This window comes from Microtus pennsylvanicus, chromosome 13, assembly GCF_037038515.1.
Source record: "Microtus pennsylvanicus isolate mMicPen1 chromosome 13, mMicPen1.hap1, whole genome shotgun sequence".
Classification (NCBI taxonomy): domain Eukaryota; kingdom Metazoa; phylum Chordata; class Mammalia; order Rodentia; family Cricetidae; genus Microtus; species Microtus pennsylvanicus.
In genome coordinates, this window is record NC_134591.1 from 79532907 (window position 1) to 79556296 (window position 23390).

A 23390-nucleotide genomic window follows, 5' to 3' on the forward strand; every position below is an offset into this window, starting at 1 on the left:
GCGCCACCACCGCCCGGCTTACTTAAATTTTTTATTTATATGTGGGAGGCATGTGGAGGCCAGAGGACAACTTGCTGGAGTCAATTCCCTTTCTATCACATGTTTTACAGGGACCTGGTCCATCATATCAGTTGCAAGCACCCTTATTTGCTAAGTCATCCTGCTGACCCTAAAAAAAGGGAGAATTTAATGGTAGGATGCTGTCATTTTCAAAACTGTTTACCTCTATAGGATCTGAAAATTGAGCTGTGATGATCAGGGTTTACACATGAATACACAAAACAAAAATTAATTTTTAAAAATTCATAATAAGATAACATTGGCAAAGCCTGAGTTCAATACGCACACACACACACACAAGTTTAAGAGAAAGATGGGTATCAAGAGAAATGACTGCAGTTCTGATCATCAACTCTAACCATGAACTGAGCTAAAACGGTACTGCCTAAAAGTAACACTGCTATTTCTAAATGTCCTTGGCAATTAAATATTCAGAAAGTCAGTGAAGACTCAAGAAAGCAGAAAAAAATTAACTTGTTTACAGCTAACCATTCATCAGCCACAGCCATGAAAAATGCCAGAAGCCTCCACCTTAGCCCTACAGAGGAAAACTCAAGTAAGAGTTTTCCAAGACTGTATTCACTGGGTTAAATTATAAGGAGTAACCTCCCTGAAAGAGAAGCTACCGTCCACAACTACATGAGTGTACAATACAGAGAACTGAAATCTGACTCTAATTCAAGGAATGCTATGCCTTCCACAACATCAGCATATCAAAGACAGAAACGTTAAAACTATAAAAATAATCAAGTCATTTGATATTTTTCAAGAGTAACTGAATGCTCAAAGAAGTCCAAATGCATTCCAATAGGAACATAATCTGATCCCCAGGCTTAACCTCTTTGAAATGAAATAGAATCCTCCAAGTCAGCAAATGACAAAATAAATATCCTTTGTAACAAAGGAAACAGAGCAAAGCGCTCTAACCTTCTAGCAAGAACAAAAATTTTATATCAATATGTTCACAACATAGCTCTACACAAAAACCATGAACTAATTAAAACTGCTGCCTTAGATCTCAAGCTGTCTGGCCAGCAACACTGCCCAAACTGAACTGCTGAAGACCAGCAGAAGCAACTACAGCAGTATCAAAACAACAGTGGCATCTCATCTTCTATCTTTCATGGTTGACTTATGAACTGACTGGTGGTAAAATGATTTGTGAATATGCCAGTTTAGGAATACAAAACAAAAAATGGAAGCATAGAATTCATGAATGAAAATGCTGACATCATAGCTCAGCTCTCAGAGCAGGGGGATACAAGGAAGTGTGTGTGCATTTATCTTCTGGAATGTTAAATCACCAAAGTCACTTAGCAAAGAAGGTTCACAAAACAGCCCTTCCCTGCTCAGAATGAAGGGAGAGGACAACAGAAAAACTATTTTAGCTTTAGCCCAGAAATGACATGCATATGGCACAGACAAGCACCGCTTATGAGTGACTGAACTATTTCAGGTTATTAGAGTTAGTACTAGCACGTTGTAAAGGGATGTGCGGGGGTGTGTGTGTGGGGGGGGGGTGTTTAAATAAGCAGGATTTAATCTCCGTCCCCATCATGAACTGAAGAGATAGCTTAGCAATGGAGAGCACTTGCTGTTCTTCCAGAGGACAAAAATGGGGTTTCCAGCATCCACAATAGGCAGCTCACATCTCTTGTACCTACATGCATACACACACAGCCACACACATATATAAACAAATAATACAATAAATCTTTAAAAAAAAAAAACCTTGCCGGGCGATGGTGGCGCACGCCTTTAATCCCAGCACTTGGGAGGCAGAGGCAGGCGGATCTCTGTGAGTTCGAGACCAGCCTGGTCTACAGAGCGAGTTCCAGGACAGGCTCCAAAGCCACAGAGAAACCCTGTCTCGAAAAACCCAAAAAAAAAAAAAAAAACCTTTCTCCCACCACGTGGCCTACCATCCACAAAGAGCATGTGAAAGCAACAAGAGCAGACTGACTTGCTCTGCCACACACACTGATCATAAGTAATTCTAAACATAGCAGTAAAACTCACAAGCCTGCAGAAATGCTTAGATTTTTATGATAGGGAAAGGATGCTTTTATGGAATGATGTAACGTAAACTACTACCACAAACAAAACTTTGATTCATTCAGGACTATTTAAGCAGCTAGAAATGAGAAGTCACATTTTTCATCTTTGGGCAGAACTAAAATACTAAACTAAAAACTCTGTAAAGTTTAGATACAATTTTCTAAAACCCTTCTATTCAAGACACTTAAGGCACCAATTCTAGATCCCTAATGTTAAGATTATTACATCCTTAGAAAACAGCAGCGGCCTCAGAGCCTTTGTGACCTCTACAAAGCACAGACAACAAGGACAGTCTCACTAACCATCTGCACAGCTTAAAATAGCCATTCACCAAAATGGATTTTTTTTAATTTAAGCAATAAACAATTCTGCCAATAAACATTTTGAAAAGGAGATCTTATTAAGTTAAAATGCAAACATGCCAGTTTTATCTACAGATCTGGAATGCTGGCGATCACCTCAACTTCCACAAGCATCTTTGGTAGAACACCACTACCCCCTTGTGGATTCGAAATAAAAATTCTTATCTTGAATTTAGTTCTGAAATGTTCCATTCTGCTGAACTTCCACCAAACTTTAGATTTTCTTCACTAAAAACTATTTTATCTCAAGTACTTTCTAAAGGGGGGAAACACACTTTAAGATCACCAAGGCCATCACCAACTGTGGTGGAAACAGGCAGTGGACTGTTTCAGAGTATCAATTACATTTCCAATTACCACCTTAAGGTTTTCTTAATCACTAACTGCTGATTTTATCACTCTTATAGCTTTGTGCTTCCTATGATTTCAAACTTCATACCAATTTCTTATAATTTCCACCAAAGGGTTGATATTCAACTGCCTCAAAAATCAAGGGGATAACAGACTCTTCAGAAAGGGACTAAAACCAAGTCTAAATTTACAAAGACAGAAATTCCTTACTTAACTGACTTCAGAAATAATTCTTGGCAGTCTCAACCAACCCTGATAAGAGAAAACTATAATACATTTTTTAAAAATAGAAACAAGGGGTATGAGTTGTTTTTTTTTTTTCAGTTGAAAGAGCATCTCCGAACTAACCATGAATGCATATCTGCAATCCCAGAACCTGGTTGGCAGATCAGAAGCTCAAGGTCATTCTCAACTACAAAGTGATATTAAAGGCCAGCCTGGGCTACGTGAGACTTTGCCCCCACCAGAGAGAGAGACAGAGACAGAGAAAGACAGAGAAACATGGAGGAACAAAGATGGTGATGAAGAGAGCATTCTGGAAGCATCACATAGGAACAAATGTTACTAATGAAGATTAAACAGGCTGACGTACCAGGTTTCTCCATCCTGACAGACACTGGTTAGGTTTTTCAACAGTGTGCAACTGACATGGACAAGGAGTCCACACTGTCACGGCAGTCTCCACCCCATTCTCAACACATGTAAAACTCCTAAGAGGACACCATAATTAACTGTTGCCGGCAAACATTAAGTGCGAATACAGTAGAAAAATTAAGGCATTAGGTAGGTGGTAGCTGATGAGGAAAAGTGGACAGACGCTGCACAGTCTGCTAGAAAGGATGTAAAGGCCATTCAGAATACATAACCAAAGCCAGACTAAATACAGCAGGAGCAATCAGAACTAGTCTACAGGATGGACTGCTTTGTTTGGGATTCTTTTGTTACTGTTACTGTTTCTGGATGTTCCTGAGGGAGGGGTGTAAAGAGAGGTATTTTGGTTGGTAGGAGGAAGTAAAACATAATGTCACTTACTTTGTCTCTAAGCACTGCCATCTTGGCATTTCTTTAAAGGCACAACACAATACATGCAAAGCTACCCTGTAGAAAACAGAGGGAAGAAGACAGTCCAGGCCAGGACCCCTCCTTCAAAGTTACCCTGTGCTAACAGCTTCAGGGAGGGGCCTAGCTCAATCTAATGGGGGCAAAGTGACTTAAATGAGCAAAGGACTCATGTACAACAAAACATGCAACTATATCAATAATGAGCAGAACACTGGGATGAGTACAAAAGAACCATTAAAACAAAAGATACCTTGGTCCTTACATCCTATGTCAACCATTTGAAAATTAAAGTTCATTTCTCTTAAGACAGAGTAAAATGAAGATTAATGTGACTGGCTGGTCTCTCCACGCTGGGGTACATAGTATTTCTTTTTAAGTCAAGAACTAGGTTTTTAAAATGCTCAAAAAGCATTACCAGTTTTTACAGGAGACCCATGCAAGCAGTAATTCTCAAAACAGAGAAAGGGAACCTAGAAATAGTGCCTCAACACACTGATGGGTGGTATTTACTATGGAGAACAGGAGACTGTTGTTGAATGTCTACACACATCCTCACACATGACAAATACTACAAAGTGGCAGACCATCTTCATCTTCTAATGGCAATGCTAACAAGCACAGAGTACTACACCCATAATGGCATAAACACAGGATATGACTGTGTCTGGGCAGCCTTGACCCTAAACCTGAGCAGAACAGAAAGAGGAGGGTGAGCAGGAAGGCAGACAGACAGGCAGGCAGGCAGGTGCCCCTTCCTAAAGTAAGGTGGACAAAGAATAAGAACACAGCTACCCTCACCCCATACATCAGATTGCAACACAGCACAGAGTGAGGCAGAGGAGTTCTAAGAGAGGGGCCCAATTTTCTGCAAACAAAAGTTCCCAATGACTGGTATAGTTACTAACTATATCCAAAGAATTGTACTGCAATCTAACCAGAGACAGAAAAAAGCCAGATTAATTCAGCAAAAACAAATTCCCAAAATCCTACACGGGGACGTTCAGTAATCTGAAGGACAGCACTTCACTCACACCTCTGTCCCCTTGCTGGGACTTAGAGCCCATGCCATCCACCTAGTCTACAGGCACAGAAGGGGAAAAGGAGGTAGAACCTGAGTTGCCCAGAATAATAAGCAAAGTATGATGACTCCATAAGACACAAAATATTAAAGATGGGCCATGCAATATAGAAATGCAAAGAGATACATTATCACTTGTCACCACAAGAGAACCAGTGGACAAAGGGACAGCCATCCACCGACTGTATGGGTTGCCACAGGAGTGACAGCTACAGACATGGCTTCTACAGCCTCTGTGGAGAGAAAACCTGACTTGGGAGAGGAAAATAAGCACACTTCAGATTACCTTTGATCAATGTCAACATCATGATGTATACCTCATCTGCACGCAAAAAGAATCAGGTTTTAGGAAAAAAGAAAGATACAAATAACAGTACTATCAAACAGCATAATAAAGAATTGGAAGTCACATAAGCAGCTAGTAACTGTATCGGCTCTGGCCTTGGAGTGGTGGCCAACCTTAGGCATTAGATTTAGATAACTGAACAGCAAACAGAGTGATGTCTTATCCAGTGCTTAATACATGAACCAAGGAGATCATTAGAAAATAATGCTTTTCTAAAAGCTCTTTATGTAAAAATGATCTGTTATGTATAAATGCTATGTTCCATGCATATAATACCTGTATGAAATGCTGTTGTTCTAATGTATACTAAACATTCCGATCACATATCTAAATTACCTAGAAGTTATACCTAGACAGTCACATTAAGAGTGACTATTTTCTTATATGTGCACACACACAAACACAAACCCCACAACCTAGAGGAAAGCTGCAAAACACCTCTCCCAGTAAACCCTCTAACCTCTTCACCACCCCTATTCCTCCAGGATGGAAGGGAAAAGCTCCACAAGAACACACATTATTGAAGTTTTTTTTTTATAAAATTACAACACACAAAAATTAAAATCAGAAAAGTTTATAGAACTTTATTAAAGTCAAGTATAGATAAAGTAACATGTCATTTATAAAAAAAGGCTAACAAGATCCACTACGGTCTCAGGCAAAAGTCACTAAACCCTGCAGCTCCTTGCACACAACAAACATCCAGGAAAGGGTTCCAGAGTGAATAGCTGAGTGAAGGAGAGCAGACATGACAATGATGTCAAAAGAGCAGACACTAAGATGCCACTAAAGACTCAATAGGCACAACTGCAGGAAGCCAAGGATGTGAGAACCCTCTTCTATTCCTGTTCCCATAAGATGCAAAGGGAGTGTTCTCCAAGCTGCCACGAACAGGACATAAGGAATGGGCCAAAGTCATGAACAGGGTGTAGGGAATGGGCACAAGGGTGGCTACCTCAAGATCAGAAAGAATTCAAATCCGTCTGGCACACAGACTAACACCTAGTAAACAAAGGTAAACTGTTCCACCCTCATTCTCCAAAGGGCCATTTCAGGGGGAAAAGCCAAAATCACCAGGGCCTAAAAATAAAAACTAAAGTATCAAAAAATGGGGCTGAGCAGGGCATGGCACCCCCTGCTTATGACTCCAGCATTCAGAAGGCTGAGACCTGAGGACTGATCCTCAAGTTCAAGGCCAAACTGTTGTACACAATAAACTCTAGGCTAGCCTGAGCTACAAAACATGACCTGTCTCAAGACAAAATATTCAATTTTTTGATAAAGTGAAAAGAATGAAGAGGTGGCTAAATATGACATAAACTCACCTCCAAGAGCAAGAGTGATGCTAGTCTTTTGAAAAGGGAAAGCTGACCCCATCTGACCTTGAGAAGAGGTTGCTGTGCACAAGTCAACATGCAGAATCCACTGAAAGGTGAGATGTAGAAACCCAACATTTCCCAGAAACAGGGTGAGTCAGGTCTTCAAGGGGACAAGAGAAAAAGATCATCTGGCCTTTCCCAAAATGCTGGTGAATGAGAGATGGAAGGGGAAGTCACGTACGCACAGAAAGATACAAAGGAAAAAAAGCAAAGTGACTAAGGAAACCAGAGTAACCAGGCCAACTGCAAGAGAAAACCCTGCAGAGGGCAGGAGGAAAGCACTGATTCCCAACCACCCAGAGCCCAGCCAAACCATAAGCGCCTGCTCGCCCAACTTTGACAAGCAGCTAGACCTTCATTACCTCACCTTGCTCAGTCCCCATGTGTGGCACCCTGCTGGACAGGACAACTCCCAAAGGTAGTTGGTGGCCTGGAGAAGGGCACAGAAGAGCCAGCACCAGAAACAAGATGACTCTCCTGGATCTATGCCAACATACGTAGCAGGTATTCCACTCTTCATTTTTCCAAGGCTCACTAGCACCCCTAGAAACAAACAAGCCCCCTAAGCTAGCGAGAGGTACAGGATGAAAACAGCCTAAAAGGGGAAGAAGACACACAGACACACCCAGGAAAATCAGACCAAAAGCTTTACTTTCTGGCAGTGGGTACCACGCTGAAAAGCAAAACCAGAAGTCAACTGAGACATCTCCTTACTTGGGAAATCAAGGTAGAGGGCTCCTTTCCTAGGAAAGTGTGCAAAGGCACGTGTGCACACGCACAGAGCTGGATGCAGGGTGAAGCTCCACACAAGTAAGACTTAACTGCTAAGGGAAAAGCAAGAGACAGAGCAGTGAGGCACCTGAACAGAGCCAGAGCTGCTGAACTCTCAACACTCACCAACCCCAGAGAGAAGAACCTAGAAAAACCCTGCCACCTTCCCAGGAAGTGGCAAGCACTTTTCCAAAGGTACCTTTTCCTAATTTCATGGTGTCTCTCACTTCATTGGCTGAAATACAACAGGGACATACTTGAGGACATCAGTTCCCAGTTCTATTAGGGAAAAGCAGCTTTTTCTCCACTTCCCATCGTTTTCCCAAAACACGGGAAATCTTTCTCCTATACTGCAGTTTAAAAAAAAAAATCAAGAATAACTTTTACTCCCCACAGAATCAAGCCAAGAATACCATCCCTAGATTCCAAATGGAAAAGTCTGGACACTCATCGGCAAGCACTCCACAAGGGAGATGTGGTGACTGCTCTGGGTGGCATTCTGCTTATTCGGTACAATACAAAACAACTGAAGGAGTGGTAAGAAATGGCATTTATCAACGATACTTCTGATTCTTCTAAGCCTGAAGTCACCAACAACATATTTGGATATGTATATATAAATACACAAGCTTGCATGCTAACAGTTCACACACACACTGAGCAAAGAGCTTTCACCTGACCCTTCGAACTTCCTCCCTCCATGTACGAATGTGACTGCATGTATGTACCAAGTGGTTTGCGTCTTCAACAATTGTGCAGGGCATCACAAGCTCCGTGATGCCAAAGAGAACCAAAACAGCAAAAAAGAGAGACATTTCCCCTTTGCCTGAAAGGTACAAGATCCAAAGAAATGTTTTGATCCCACTAGAGACATACCAGGGCAAAGGAAGGTTCTGGTACCACAGGGAGCACACAAGCTACCTCTTCTCAAATGGCATGTGGGCGACAAGGGTGTCTACGCTCCCTATTCTGGATAGAAAGGCATATGGCTTCTCCTTACCCAGCCAACATGAATACAATTTGAGAAAAATTAGAAAAAGTCAAGGTAACAGGCTCACTAAATATGGCTGACTGGGAAACAGAAGCCATAAGGAGGATATGAGTTCTCTCAAAAAAAAAAAGGGGGGGGGGGTTGGGAAGTTTATTTCCAAGAAAGATTCAAAGACTTCTTGAGTGGGACGCATAAAGTATGGTTCTTACTGCTCAGAAAACAGGCATCAGAACACAAAATTCAAGGGCATATGACCCTTCTCCCAGTGGGGTAGTGTTAATTGGTGAAGGGTGCCCCCTAAGATCCAAGAATGAACGGGAAGCTATAGATCCTTGTTTTCCTTCGAGAAAGGAGTAATCGCTGAGGTTTCTTTTCACTCAAGTGGTAGACACATCGGAAGCCCTAGCTGCCCTACATCTTACTGGGGCGCCCACCCTGGCCCAGACAGGGAACTCCAAGGAGAGAGGCAGACAGCGGAGAGGAGCACTGGAGCGTCCGGTTTTCCCCACGAGAAAGAGGGCAACTCGAAGGGTATTCAGGAAATGAGCTCACCCTAACACAGGAAAGTGTGCGGAGAGTGGAGATCTGGAAAAAGTGTCTGCCTTCCTATGGAGAATGACTTCAGGGCTGCACAGGGCCCCGCGAGCCACTGGGCGAGCAAAGAAAGAAGAGCATGGGTAAGCCCGAGTCCCCTTGTCCTGGCGAAGAAGGGTAAACCCGGCGTGCCGAGGCTCCGCGGCCCCACGAGACTCCCCGGAAAAGGGGGACAGGCTCGCACGGAACCCTCCGGGCGAAGAGGATCGGGGTCACCGAAGGTAAAGGGCAAGGCAGTGTGGAGACCCCACCCTCTCGGCAGTGAGGGTGCAAGGGCAAGAGTGGAAGAGCACGCCGTGAGGGGCGGGGAGGCCGCACGAGGCCCCCGGCCCTGCTGGGGGAGAGGTCGCCCGGGGCCTCAGCCGAGGGGCGCTCGGCACGAGGGGGGCCCCCTGGCGGGGACCCGCGCGGGGACACCCCCCACGCCGGCGCTAGGAGGCGCCTCGCGGCCCGAGGGGGGCTGTGGAAGGGAACGTCCGGCCCTGACGCCGCCACGGTCGCCGGCACAGATGACCGCGAGACCCCGCGGCCCGGGAAACTTTCCTCCCCGCGGCCCCTCACGCCCTGGCCGGCGCGGCGGGAATGCCCCGGGCCGGGTGCGGGAGGTGCCGCGGCTCCTCCTCCCTGGGCCCGGCCCCCGCCCCGCGCGCCCCCCGCCCCGGCCTGCCGCCCCCGGGGCTGGGTGCGGGGCGCCGCGCTTGGCCGGCCCGCGAGTCACCTCAGGACTCGGCCGCGCTCCGCCCCCCCCACCCTGCCGGCGCCCTCCCCGCGCCCGCCGCGCCCCCGCGCTCGCGCCCCGCGCCGCCGATGCCCGGGATGTCCGGCGCGGCCCCGGGCCCGCCGTGCCTCCGCCACCCTGACAGCCCCGGGCCCTCGCGCTCCGGCTCTCACCTTCCGGCTTGTTTTCGGCAGCCATTTCCCCTCCGCGCGCCACATCCTCCTCCTCCTCGCGACCGGGACCCCGAGCGCGCGCCTCGTACCGCCGCCGCCGCCGGCCCAGCCACCCCGCCGCCGCCGCGCACCCGCCCTGGCCCCGCCCCGCGGCCCACGCACAGCGCCCATTGGGTAGTGCGACTGCCAGTCAAGGCTCTTGTGACCAATCGGGCTGCACCAGGGGTCTCACTACTCTCCGGGAGGAGCGTCCTATCCACCCAGCCCATTGGCTGAGCACCACCGCACCGACTAATGTGATTGGTCTAGAATCAACGCCCCCTCCCCACCCACTCCCAGGAAAACCCGCCCTCCAGATCTAAACAAAGCTTCCTAGTGGCCAGAGCCCGCAAGCTCGGCCCAATCAGGACGAGCCTGACACGGAATATTTCCTCGAGGCCGAGACGTAGTGTTTTGATTGGGCGTCACAATAGTGTTTCCCAAGCCGTCCAGACCAATCAAAGGGGGTTCCCGGAACTCGGGAACGGCTGTGGGAAGCCCCGCCCCCCAGCGTGACCGTCATGAGGAAGGCGCTCGCTCATTGGCGTGCTGGGGCTTTTCCCGCGTGCTCCCGGAGCTGAAGGACGTTCCCGGGGAAGCCGCTGCCGGCGCGTGGGGGTCCCGGTGTCTGTGGGGGACACGCCGGATCTCCGGGATCCCGCATCCTGCGACGCTGGCGGGGGGCGGTTCTGGGGGACAGGACGCGAGGCGCCGAGGCGTGCTCGTGGTGTCCCCGAACCCTTCGGCCGGGAGTCCGGGCGTCGCTGCCCGCCGCGGGGGAGGGGCGCGCCTCCCATCAGGCCCCGCCCCCTACGACAGGCCCCGCCCCTTCCTGGTCTCCGGTCCCCACCCCCTGGCCGGCGTTGCGTCCCCGCGGCAGCCCTACGCTCCCGCCCGCCTCGCGTCTCTCTGTCCCCTTTTCTAGCGGCTTAAAATACTGAAACTTTATTTTGGTCACGTTGTCCATGTGACCGGCGGAGCCGATGAGTCATAGGTGCCTGTCCCAAGCTGCAGTCGCGGATCCAGGGCTCGGAACGCTCGACCTCGGCTAGCCTAGACAGTCCCTCCCGGGCTCGCCGCACATGAGCCGGATTCCGGCCGCAGCTTCGCACGCCTCTCCTGGAAGTAGGGCCACACCGGGTGGATTCGCAAACCCAGGGCAGGAGAGCTGCAAAGTGCTGCTACGCCTTCTCCACAGAAATTCAGGGGTTCTGCACGTGGCCCGAAAAGAAAGAGCCAAGGATGGAAGGAGGGAGGAAAGGGGCAGAGTGCAGGAATTCTGCACGCATACCCAAGGGAACGCAGTTTAATGAAAAGCAGCCGAGCTCCAGATTTCTCTGTAAACTTGCACCGCTTGATTCCTCAACATTTTTTTCCCCTCTGTTTGCTGTTAGCAGAAGCACTGAAAAGTCGATCGAGTGTTTTGGCGTTAGGATTGATCGTCAAAGCCAGTTTGTGCCAATCCTAACAACATGTGTTCTTTTTCTGTTGTTCACCGCGGAGAATTGCTTAGGTTGTTCCAAAAATAAAGATATCCCAAAAGAATGTTTTGTATTGTACACTCATTCTTCAACAAACTTTAATTTTATGAGCCTCAAAAAAGGCGAAATTTTAACAACTAGGGTACAGTATTTTATCGATTAGCATTCTTAATAGCACCTGTGTTGCCTCTGGAAACGCTGGTGGCGTTGTAAATTAGTATAACCCTTTCAAAAAGCAATTTCACGGTATGTATTAAAAGCCATAAAAATATCTATGTCTTTTGACCTGGGAATCTCATTTCTGAGGATCTGTTCTAAGGAAATAACCTCAGGTAGGGAAGTGCTTGAAGTAAGAAAATGTAACAAAAAAAAAGCGATGGGGGCTGGGGAGATGGCTTAACAGTTAGAAGCACCACTGCTCCTTCAGAGGACAACAGCTGTTCCCGGCACCCCCCCTCCCAGCACCCCCACCTGGCAGACCAGAACTGCGAGTGGCTCCAGTTTCACGACCACGGGCACTCGTGTGCACCTCCCTCGTATATACACACTTAACTTAAAAATAAGTTCTTTTAAGAAAAAAAAAGTGGCCCATCCCAAAGTGCAAAGCTTGGCTGTTTAGCAGATGAACTGTGCTTACCCACACAGTGGAGCACTTCACTAGCCACTGCAGCGGGGTTAATACAAACCCAGAGTCAGACTTGGGGGTTCAACCTGAAGGTCAGAAAAGCAAAGCAGCCAATCACTGGCTCTTACCTCGACCTCAGTCTGAAATGACGATCCTGACTGTGTCTGAGAGCTGTCTCCTCCCATCTAATATTCCTTCTAGGGCTGGGATTAAAGCGGTGCACCACTCACCACCGCTGGGTTTCTATGGCAATCTGCTGTGGCTACTGGAATTAAAGGTGTGTGTCACCACTGCCTGGTCTGTAATGCTAACCAGTGGGGCTGTCTTACTCTGTGATGTTCAGACAAGCTTTATTTATTAAAATACAAATGAAATGTTACCACAAGTCACGTGTCAAAATGGGCAAACTCACCCATTGCTGAAGCTATGAGAGATACTCAAGATTTTGGTGTTCATTTATAAATAGAATAGAATGGTAGAAAATACTGCATTTGAAGGCTAAGGATGTGGCTCGGATGGGAGAGCTCTTTGCCTAGCATGCATGAAGCTTTAGATCCTTCCCAGCACCAAATAAACCAAGCATGGTGGCACAGGCAAAGAGCTCCAACAGTCAGGAGATGGAGACAGAAGGGTCAGAGACAAGTCAAGGTCACCTCCAGCTACACAGTAAGTCTTTCTCAAAAGAGAGTGGCACGCATTGAGAACGAGCCCACACACTACGGCACACGGAGAGAATGAGCACGCACACTACGGCACACGGAGAGAATGAGTTCACACACTATGGCACGCGGAGAGAACGAGCCCACACACTACGGCACACAGAGAGAAAGAGTGCACACTACGGCACACGGAGAGAATGAGCACGCTCACTACGGCACAGGGAGAGAATGAGCGCGCACACTACGGCACACGGAGAGAATGAGCGCGCACACTACGGCACACGGAGAGAATGAGCACGCTCACTACGGCACACGGAGAGAATGAGCGCGCACACTACGGCACACGGAGAGAATGAGCGCGCACACTACGGCACACGGAGAGAATGAGCGCACACACTACGGCACACGGAGAGAAAAAGTGCACACACGGCACACGGAGAGAATGAGCGCACACACTACGGCACACGGAGAGAATGAGCGCGCACACTACAGCACACGGAGAGAATGAGCGCGCACACTATGGCACACGGAGAGAATGAGTGCGCACACTATGGCACACGGAGAGAATGAGCGCGCACACTATGGCACACGGAGAGAATGAGCGCACACACTACGGCACACGGAGAGAATGAGCGCGCACACTACGGCACACGGAGAGAATGAGCACGCTCACTACGGCACACGGAGAGAATGAGCGCGCACACTACGGCACACGGAGAGAATGAGCGCGCACACTATGGCACACGGAGAGAATGAGCGCGCACACTACGGCACACGGAGAGAATGAGCGCGCACGCTACGGCACACGGAGAGAATGAGCGCGCACACTATGGCACACGGAGAGAATGAGCGCGCACACTACGGCACACAGAATGAGTGCACACACTACGGCACACGGAGAGAATGAGTGCACACACTACGGCACACGGAGAGAATGAGTGCACACACTATGGCACACGGAGAGAATGAGCGCACACACTATGGCACACGGAGAGAATGAGCACGCACTATGGCACACGGAGAGAATGAGTGCACACACTATGGCACACGGAGAGAATGAGCACGCACTATGGCACACGGAGAGAATGAGTGCACACACTATGGCACACGGAGAGAATGAGCGCGCACACTACGGCACACGGAGAGAAAAAGTGCACACACGGCACACAGAGAGGATGAGCACACACAGTGCACTTTATAAAGGAGTGATGCATATGTTCAAGAAATGGAATTTACCTTACTGTCTCTATTTTCTATAATACAGCCACAATATAGTTAGTTACATTGCTTTTATAATTAAAGTTAACATCTTAATGAAAACATAGGTTCCAGACTTGGTGTGGTAGCTCATTCTTACAATCCCAACTCTAGGGAGGCTGAGGCAGAAGGTGAGCCTGGGGCTGGAGAGATGGCTGAGCAGTTTGGAGCACTTTTTGCTCTTGCAGAGGACCTTGGTTCAGTTGCCAGCATTCACAGGGTAACTTATAACCATCTACAACCCAAGTCTGGGAGATCTAAAGGACACTGGGCACGAAGTGCACAAACAAGCATGCAGACAAAACAAGCACATAAAATAATGATGATGATAGCTTTGAGTTAACAGTGCGCACAGCCTTGAGGTGGGTATTTTAAGCACAGAAAGTAATCTGAGACCAGACCTATGGAACCGGAAACCTGTTGGGATTTTGAGATGGATCATTTGGTACATTTGGTCAGTATTTACTGAAAGGGGACCAGGACTACCAAACCACTTCGGGCAGCTTCATTTTTCTCTGAGCAATTAAAGCAGAGAACAACATGAAAGTGAGTCACTGGGTTTCAGGAGAAGTTACCTAAACAATAGCTGTGGTTATAAGACCTTTCCACCTCACCCTTGAGTAAAACACCCTAAATGCCCTTCTCCCCAGAGCCCTCCATGGAGTTCCATCTTAGTAGGAATGTATCTCACCTTCAGATGCTATTTTGACAATCAATCCTGTTTTTCTCTGGACATTCTCTTTCACCCCCAGCTCATCTTCCTGTCCTTCTCAAGGCTGCTGATGCGATGGTCTGTAGGGTAATTAAGAAAATGTTCAAGAGTGGGAGGGGCTCCAAGTGAGGACCACTCAGGCAGGGTAACCTCAGATTCACTATGTAGCTGAGGCTGGCCTTGAACTCACGCTGGAATGACAAGCACACGCCACTATACCTGTCTGAGTTTCACAATTTCCAAAGTCAATAATTGTAGGAAACCAGGATTTGCTCTTCTGCTTCAGACCCAGGGAGAGAGCAGCTGAGTCCCTTACAGCTACAGAGAAAGGGTGAGAGGCAGCAATGATTAGAGGAAGGGGACATTAACATCTGCACAGCATCCTTATACTTCCATTGTCTGGTAGGGTGGCTCCCGGCAGTTGACAAAGATGTAAGATCTGTAAGTCACCCCAGACCACCAGTGGGGGCCCCTAAGTCATCCAGAGAGCTCCTAAGACATACCCAGTGCTTCCAAATGTAGCTCATTCCTATACTCAGTCTTCCAAAGAAAAGCCACTTAGATGTGACAAGAAAGTCACCTGTCAAAAGCCTGGCAGGGAAGTTCATACCGGTTATACCAGCACTTCCAAGGCTGAGACTGGGAATCAACACAAACAGCTGGAAGTCAGCTGAGACTACACTGCAAGACGCTGCAAAACAAACAAACACACCGAAATCACCTTCCAGACACCTGGACTACAGTAGGAGTGGCGGCAAACACCTGCAAACCAGAGGACAGAAGCAGCTGCAGGAGGATCACACATTCAAGGGCAACCTGAGCTAGGGAGACTCTGTCATCCCAAAGAGGGGGGAAAAAAAAGCTGCGAGGTCACTTAAGTTGGAAAAGTGTTTTTCACAAACGCGTGAGAACCCAGAATCCAATAAAAACCCAGCATGGATGGTAGTGCCACCATGTCATTCGGGAGGCGGACGGGCAGACCAGCGAGGCTTACTGAGGCTAGCAGCCTAGCCTCAAAACCCCGGAAGGTCCTGTCTCAAAAAACAAGGTGGACAGCTTCTGAAGAAGAACGTTGACACCTGGCCTCCGAGAGTACATGCACCCAACCACCCCCCACACCCCCCCACAAAAAAAAGCAGCAAAAGAAAACTAAAATGAAAGCTTTTGGTGGGCCAGCACTGTCTTGCTGGGTGGCCATGGAGGCTCATCCACAAGACACAAACTTCTACAGGAGAGAATAAGAAGGGCCCAGAAGTATCTCATTGTCGAGCCTTCCGATGTTCTTGATTTGTTTTATTTCGGATTTCCACTTGTGTTTGGTTGGGGGAGGGGTGTTAAATTTGGGGTATTTGTTGTGGGAGGATGAGGGAATGTGGTTGTTCATGCTCTCTTGCTAGCATGTGGACTCTCTCTCCGCCCCCCCCCCCCATTGCCTCAAGGCAGAATCCTCCCCTTCCCTAAAGCTTGCTGTTTCAACTAGGCTGGCTGGCCAGTGTGCTCTAGGAATCCTGTCCCTGCCCCCAAAAGCTAGGATTGCAGGCATGTCCAGCCATGTACGGCTCTTTACACGAGTACTAGAGATTCAAACGAAGGTCCTCATGTTTGCACACTGGGGCATGTTCCCAGTCCGAGCCTTTCCATTTTCAAATAAGGAGAAAAATTGATTTTTTTTTAAATATTAAGCCATGGGCTATCATGTAGCCAGCCATCTTTGCAACAGAGTTAAACCAATATCTACCAACTGAAAGGTCTCCAGCTCGAATGATTAACTAGAAAAAATAAACCACTGGGCCTAACATATACTTTCTCACTGTTCTCGTCTGCACATGGATATTCCTGTGAGAACCGAAAGGGTTTCCAAACAACAAAGGGTCCAGGAGTTGACTCAGAGCCGACGAACACTCCCTGCTCTGGGGAACCCAGATTCAGTTCCCAGCATCCACATGGTGGCCCACAGCCAACTGCTGCTCCAGTTCCAGAGGATCTAGTGCCCTCTTCTGGCCTCCTTGGGCACTAGGCATACATGTGCATATACATACATATGTACGTACGTACATACATGCGTACCTATGCACAGACAAGCAAACACATAAAATAAAAGTAAATAAATCCAAAAAACAACAGCAAAGAATTTATTCCCTACAGTTACCTTTGAGAATGGGACAGAAATAAGCTGAGTGTCCTTCATTTGATATGATTTAAATTTATTTACCATGTTTAGGGGCACTTAGGACATACTAGATATCAGTTCCCCGTGATTGGGGATTCAACAAAACATGCTAAAATGCCTGCCATGCTGGAGGGGACATTGAAAGACAGATAATAAACATACGGTATGAGTTTGAATGTAGCAATTGAAAGATGCTACGTACTATTGAGAAAGTGGGGTTTGTGTTGTTGTTTGCTTTGTTTTGGTTTTTATTTTTGTTTTTGTTTTGGAGAAAGTGGGTCATAGAAGTTCTCTCCGAATCCTGTAGGAAACAAGAATAGCAGTTATGGAGTGGTTGGGATGATGTTTTAGACAGAGGAACCAGCAAGTTCAAAAGCCCCAGGGCATCTGTGTGTTTATAAGCCCCACAGTGAGGCCATGTACAAAGAGTGCTGGGATGTGGAGCCAGGAAGCAAGCTGAAACCAGGCCAAAGAACAAGCACCTCTCTGTGGGGATATTGGATTTTATTCTGAAGGTTCTAGGAAGCCAGCAGGGGGTAGGTCTTGAGCTCAGGGTATTATCTTACTGGTGCTTTGGAAGGATCCTTCTCCAGCCAAGTGGAGACTGCACCTCCATGCCAGACACAGAGAAACCAGGTAGGAAATGATGGCAGACCTCTGCCTGGGGGGTGGCATCCACAGGGGGTATCATCTTCCCAGAGCTGTGCTAACAACATGCCTTCATGTCTTAAAACAACAGAAGTGTGTTCAGTTACAATTCTAGAAACCAGAGTCCGGAATCAGTTCCGCTGGACCAAAAATCAGAAGGTTGGCAGCCCCAAGGTCTTACTCTTTCTGAAGACCCTACAAAGATCCTTATCTCTTATCTCTTGGTCTAGCGTCTCTCTCTCTCTCTCTCTCTCTCTCTCTCTCTCTCTCTCTCTCTCTCTCTCTCTCTCCTGTCTTTACATTGCCCTTCTGTTTGTACCAACTCCAGGATCGCTCTTTGCCTAGCTTTTTTTTTTTTTTGACAAGGTCTCATGTAGCCCAGGGTTGGTCCGTGTTTGCGCATCACTAAACCCTTTTAATTGGTGCTGTGGTTCGACCTAGAGCTGTGTTGTGTTAGACAGGTACTTTAACAATTGAGCTACAGAGAATGGCACTCAGGGCCCATCAAGATAATTCAGACAACTCCCCCATCTCAAGAGCATTAATCATTTCTACAAAGAGCCATTTTTCAAATAAAATGGCATTCATAGGTCCCAGGGAGCGAGAGTTGACATCTTTGATCGCCGTTCCCAGCCTTTCCACATCAGGAGACAGTAAAGTCTTCGGTAAAGAACCAGAAAGAAGAGTCTGCTGTGGACTCCGCTCTCCGCTACCGACAGCTCGGCTCGCCGTTGCGCCACAAAAGTGGTGCTGGACAATGGGTGCGTGAATGGGCACGCCGATGCTTCAATAAAACCTCACTTACAAAGACAGGTGGCAAAATTAAACCAGAGAAGAGGGAAGAGGCCTTGCCAGATAGGTGGCTTTAGACTGTATGCTGAAGGCAGATGCCTTGGGTTTTGCTGAAGAATTAACTTGAGTTAAACTAGAAATGTGGGCTGGAGAGATGGCTCAGCAGTTAAGAGCCCTGGCTGCTCTTGCAGAGGCCCTGGGTTCAGTTCACAGCACCCACACTAAGCGACTTAGAACCACCTGTAATTCTGGTTCCAGGGAACCTGATGCCCTCTACTGTATTTTGAGGACACTGGCACATATGTGGCGTGGCCCATTTGCATGTGCAGACACACCCATCCACATTCATTTTTTTTCAGCTTTTTTATTTTATTATTTTATGTGTATGACTGTTTGGCCTGCAAGTTGTGTGTGCAACATGCATGTGCCTGGTGCCTTTAGATGTCAGAAGAGGGCATCAGAACCCCTGGGACTGAAGTTACATATGGTTGTGAAACACTATTAGGTGCTGGGAATAAACCCTAGGTCCTCCGAAAGAGCAACAAGTGTTCTAAACTGTTAAGGAAACTCTGGCCCCATATAAAAACATATTAAAATAAAAAAATAAATAAACAGAGATGCTTTGACCCAAGCCTTGGCTCTTGGCATTTGGGTTGTTTTGTTTTGCTGGTTGGTTGATTGGTTGGTTTTGAGAAGGGCTTCACTATGGAGCCTTGATTAGCCTGGAACTTACTATATACATACACCAGGCTGGCCCTGAACTCACACATATCTGCCTGCTTCAGCCTCCCAAGTGCTGGGATTAAAAGTATGCATGACCACGCCAGACTTTATTTAGCTTTTCTGGCGGGAAATGCCATGTAGCCCAGGCAGCTGAGGATGACTTTGAACTCCTGATCCTGCCTCCATCTCCTCAGTGCTGAGATGCTGGGTCTGTCCTGCCATGCTGGTCTCAACATTTGGGAATTGTGTCTGAGCAAAATAGTCCCCAGAGTGGCATTTAAAGCCAGGGGGTGAGGGCTTAACTGAGGGAGGAAATCCAGAATTCAGCTTGGGACATGCTAGCAATTCCGAATGCCTGTTAAATTATTCAGGTGGAAACATCAGAAGGCTAAGGGAATATACGCATATGATATACAGCGGAGGTGAAGGCACAAACTGTGTGGCTGGAGACGCAGCCAGCATCCTATGGTATAACCCAGGAGGCTCGACAAGCTTTCCTCGAGAGGATAGAGTGCACGTTCATCCATGACCCTCCTCAGCAAGATAAAAAGCACGATTCTCTGAGAGAGCCTGCATGATGCTGAGGCTGGCTCGGAGAATTCACAGGACAGAGGCAGACGCAGGCAAGCGAGGCTCGCTAAGATCCCTGAGACGGCTTAGTGGCCCAGGGGGCGACAACGGCTATGTTTAGGATTGTTGCCTACACAGAAAGAAGTCATTTGTCTATGAGATGCTCTCGTTTACCTTCTGCTGCTACGATAAAACACCACGACCAAAAGCCATGTGGGGAGGAGAGGGTTTGCTTGGCTTTCAGGTTACATACAGTTCATCACGGAGGGGAAGTCAAGGCAGGAACTCAAGCAGACATTATGCAGGATGGATGCTTACTTCCTCACTTCTGCTAGTGCCCGGCCACCTTTTTTTTTTCCCCGAGACAAGGTTTCTCTGTAGCTTTGGAGCCTGTCCTGGAACTAGCTCTTATACACCAGGCTGGTCTCAAACTCACAGAGATCCGCCTGCCTCTGCCTCCCGAATACTGGGATTAAAGGCATGCGCCACCACCGCCCGGCCGCCAGCCACCCTTCTTAAACAACCCAGGACCGCTTGCCTAGGGGATAGCACTGCCCATAGAGGCCTGGGCCCTCCACATCATCAGCAACTATGGACATGCCACACAGACTTGCTTTTAGGCCGATTTGATCTGAGCCGCTCTGCAGCGGAGGTTCCATCTTCACACGTGACTCCGGGTTGTGTCAGGGTGACAGGTGAAGCCAACTGACATGTGGACAAAATCTGCATTGCCTCATCTCCTGTTTCTACTTCATCTGTGAAACAGCAGTTAAAGGGTCCCCCCACCGAATAATATGCCCCAAACCAGAGAATCCATTTGGTATAGGAACCTCTTGCTCACTCCCCAATTTCTGTTGCCCTTGCCCTACACTGCCGTTCAACAGCAGCTGAGCATCTCTCAAGTCATTGGCATTGCCCTGTGCTACTGAAACACAGCACTGCCAGTGTGGTGCCGCCCACCTCTACTCCCAGCACTCGGGAGGCTGAGGCGGGGAGGTCCTAAGTTCAAAGACAACCTGCACTACACAGCAATAGCCTTAACAGAGAGGTATCTTAAGATACATCATCAAACGGAACACACATCCCTGCTCTCTTGGAGAAAAACAAGAACAAAAATGGCAAGGAAAAGCACCGAGAGAACTGGGCATGGTGACACACGTCTTAATTCCAGGACTCAGAAGGAGGCTCTCTGTGAGTTCAAGGCTAACCTAGTCTAGATAGAGCGTTCTAGGACACCCAAGACTACATAGAAAGGCCCCGTCTCAAACAACAACAGAAGCACTCAGAGTGCCAGTTCTGGGGCTAGGGTGGATAGCTCAGCAGGTGGCATGCCTGTGACAAGTGGGAGGGGCAGAAGTGCCAGGTGGGAGTGGCAACCTGCCTGTAATCCCAGCATTTAGGAGGCAGAGACAGGAGAGCCCTGGAGCAAGCTAGGACTGAGACAAGCTGAATCGGGTTGTTATGAGTTCCAGCAAGAGGCCCCGCCTCAATGGAAAGGGTTGAGAGCCAGAGAGGAAGACACCCAATGTCCATTCCCATGGACTCAAACACCCATGTGCGCCCACACACATTCAAAGATTGCATACACATGTGAACACCATACACACCCGCGCATGCACACACACACATACACACGGCAAGTCTCATTTTAAATAGAAATGACCAGTGTAGTCATGATTAAGAAATTGGCATCTTAGATGGGAAATGGTGATGCACGCCTTTAATCCCAGCACTTGGGAGGCAGAGGCAGGCGGATCTCTGTGAGCTTGAGGTCATCCTGGTCTACAGAGTGAGTGCCAGAATAACAAAGACAGAAAAACCCTGTCTTGAAAAAGAAAAGAAAAGAAAAAGAAATTGGCACCTTATACCATATCTATCTATACAGAAATATCACCTAGTACTTTCTAAATACATATGCTTATTAATAATTTGTATTTAAGAAATAAGTTTACATTTGAGCACAGACTTGAAGGAGGCAAGGGAATTCATCACGAAGATATCTAAGACTGTTTAATACACTAAAGGAGTTCAGAAGGGGTTAATTTTTTTAACAGCAAAAGGGGAAAAACATAAGCCAAAAAAAAAAATCAGATTCTCAGGAGTGAAAACAGATTGTTGTCGTGGCAGCGGCGTGTTCTTTCACGTTCTCAGCACACCGCGAGCGTGGGTATGCGAGCAGCGTGGAATCAGAGGGTAATTACGACGCCCCTAAGCTTTCCACCCTCTGGAATGAAAGCCGACGCTCCTTTTCCATTAGGCGAGGCTTCCATCTGCCTCGCTACGCCACCCACAAAGAATCAGACCACGTGTGTGACAATACTAAAAGCGAAAATTAAAATTTCAGTAGTAAATAGCAATTCAAAAATAGGTTTCTTCAAAGAGAATTTGCTTGTGAATGGAAGCACGCTCCAAGCAGACCTGGGAAGCACGCTCCGAGTAGATCTGATTTGCAGAGCCTCCCCTTTGTAAACACGGGGGAAAAAGAAGTTCTGTTTCTCTGCGAGGGCACAGAGCAGGCCTGCAACTGTTTTCTTAACCCACACTGTGGAAGGCCAGCCTTCTGACCTGGGCAAAGAGTCCCCAAAGCCCAGTTCTCTCCAGTGACAAGGATCTTTTTCTTTCTCATCTTGTCAGACATAATCACTTGCAGATAAAATCATTTGCTCTTTTGTCTTATGTAGGGTTATCTCTTTTTGCCAGCTGACTAACATTTCCTAGGGCAGGCTCGGATTCATCAGTCAGTTCCAGAGATGTTTCAGGCCAACCTGGAATGGGCATTTGAAACCATGAAACCAACCACCCAACCCAGAATAAAACACATCCCACTGGACAAAGAGGGGACCACGTGTAGATCACCTTGGAGACCAGATTGGGCCTCAGGAGAGGAGGCAGGGGGTAAGAGTGTTTGATGTGCAAATCTAAGCACCTGAGTTTGACCCCAGTGCCCACAAAAAAAGCTGGGTGCCACACTGCACACCTATGCCACACTGCACACGCTGGTGTGCATAGGTGCAGGGGAAGGGTGACAGAACAGATTAGCTAAAATCAGCACGCACGAGGTGCACAAGTGATCCTGCCTGAAACAAAAGGCGGTGAGCCATCAAGGAGGACACGCAGTGCCAACCTCTGTCCTCTCCATGCATGCACACACATGTGCTTAAACATGGACATGCATGCACACATGTGCTTAAACATGGACATGCATGCACACATGTGCTTAAACATGGACATGCATGCACACACATGTGCTTAACCATGGACGTGCATGCACACACGTGCTTAACCATGGACATGCATGCACACACATGTGCTTAACCATGGACATGCATGCACACACATGTGCTTAAACATGGACATGCATGCACACACATGTGCTTAAACATGGACATGCATGCACACACATGTGCTTAAACATGGACATGCATGCACACGTGTGCTTAAACATGGACATGCATGCACACACATGTGCTTAACCATGGACGTGCATGCACACACGTGCTTAAACATGGACATGCATGCACACACATGTGCTTAAACATGGACGTGCATGCACACATGTGCTTAAACATGGACATGCATGCACACATGTGCTTAAACATGGACATGCATGCACACATGAACAGTTTGGCAAATTTTATGAAATACCTACATCAGGATTCTTCAGACACAGAAGACTGTTTCATGTAACCTAACCAGAAGTGGCTGATGCTGGTATCTTCCAGAAATAGTTCTGTTTACCTCTTCCCCGTGAGCCTCCCCTTCATGGGCATA

The 23390-nt window shown here is 47.7% G+C and overlaps 1 protein-coding gene across 22 annotated transcripts in view; it reads right to left on the reverse strand.

Moving 5' to 3' along the window:
* Camta1 (calmodulin binding transcription activator 1) overlaps positions 1 to 10091 on the reverse strand; it is an 826088-nt gene extending 815997 nt beyond the window's left edge. For all 22 annotated transcript variants that reach the window (XR_012907539.1, XR_012907538.1, XR_012907537.1 and 19 more), the window contains exon 1: positions 9944 to 10091. Coding sequence is in view for 12 of the 22 variants with exons in the window: in XM_075946641.1 (XP_075802756.1) it covers positions 9944 to 9988 (45 nt within the window). In the remaining 10 variants the exon portion in view is untranslated. The remainder of the gene's footprint in view (positions 1 to 9943) is intronic.
* Positions 10092 to 23390: the final 13299 nt, after the last annotated feature.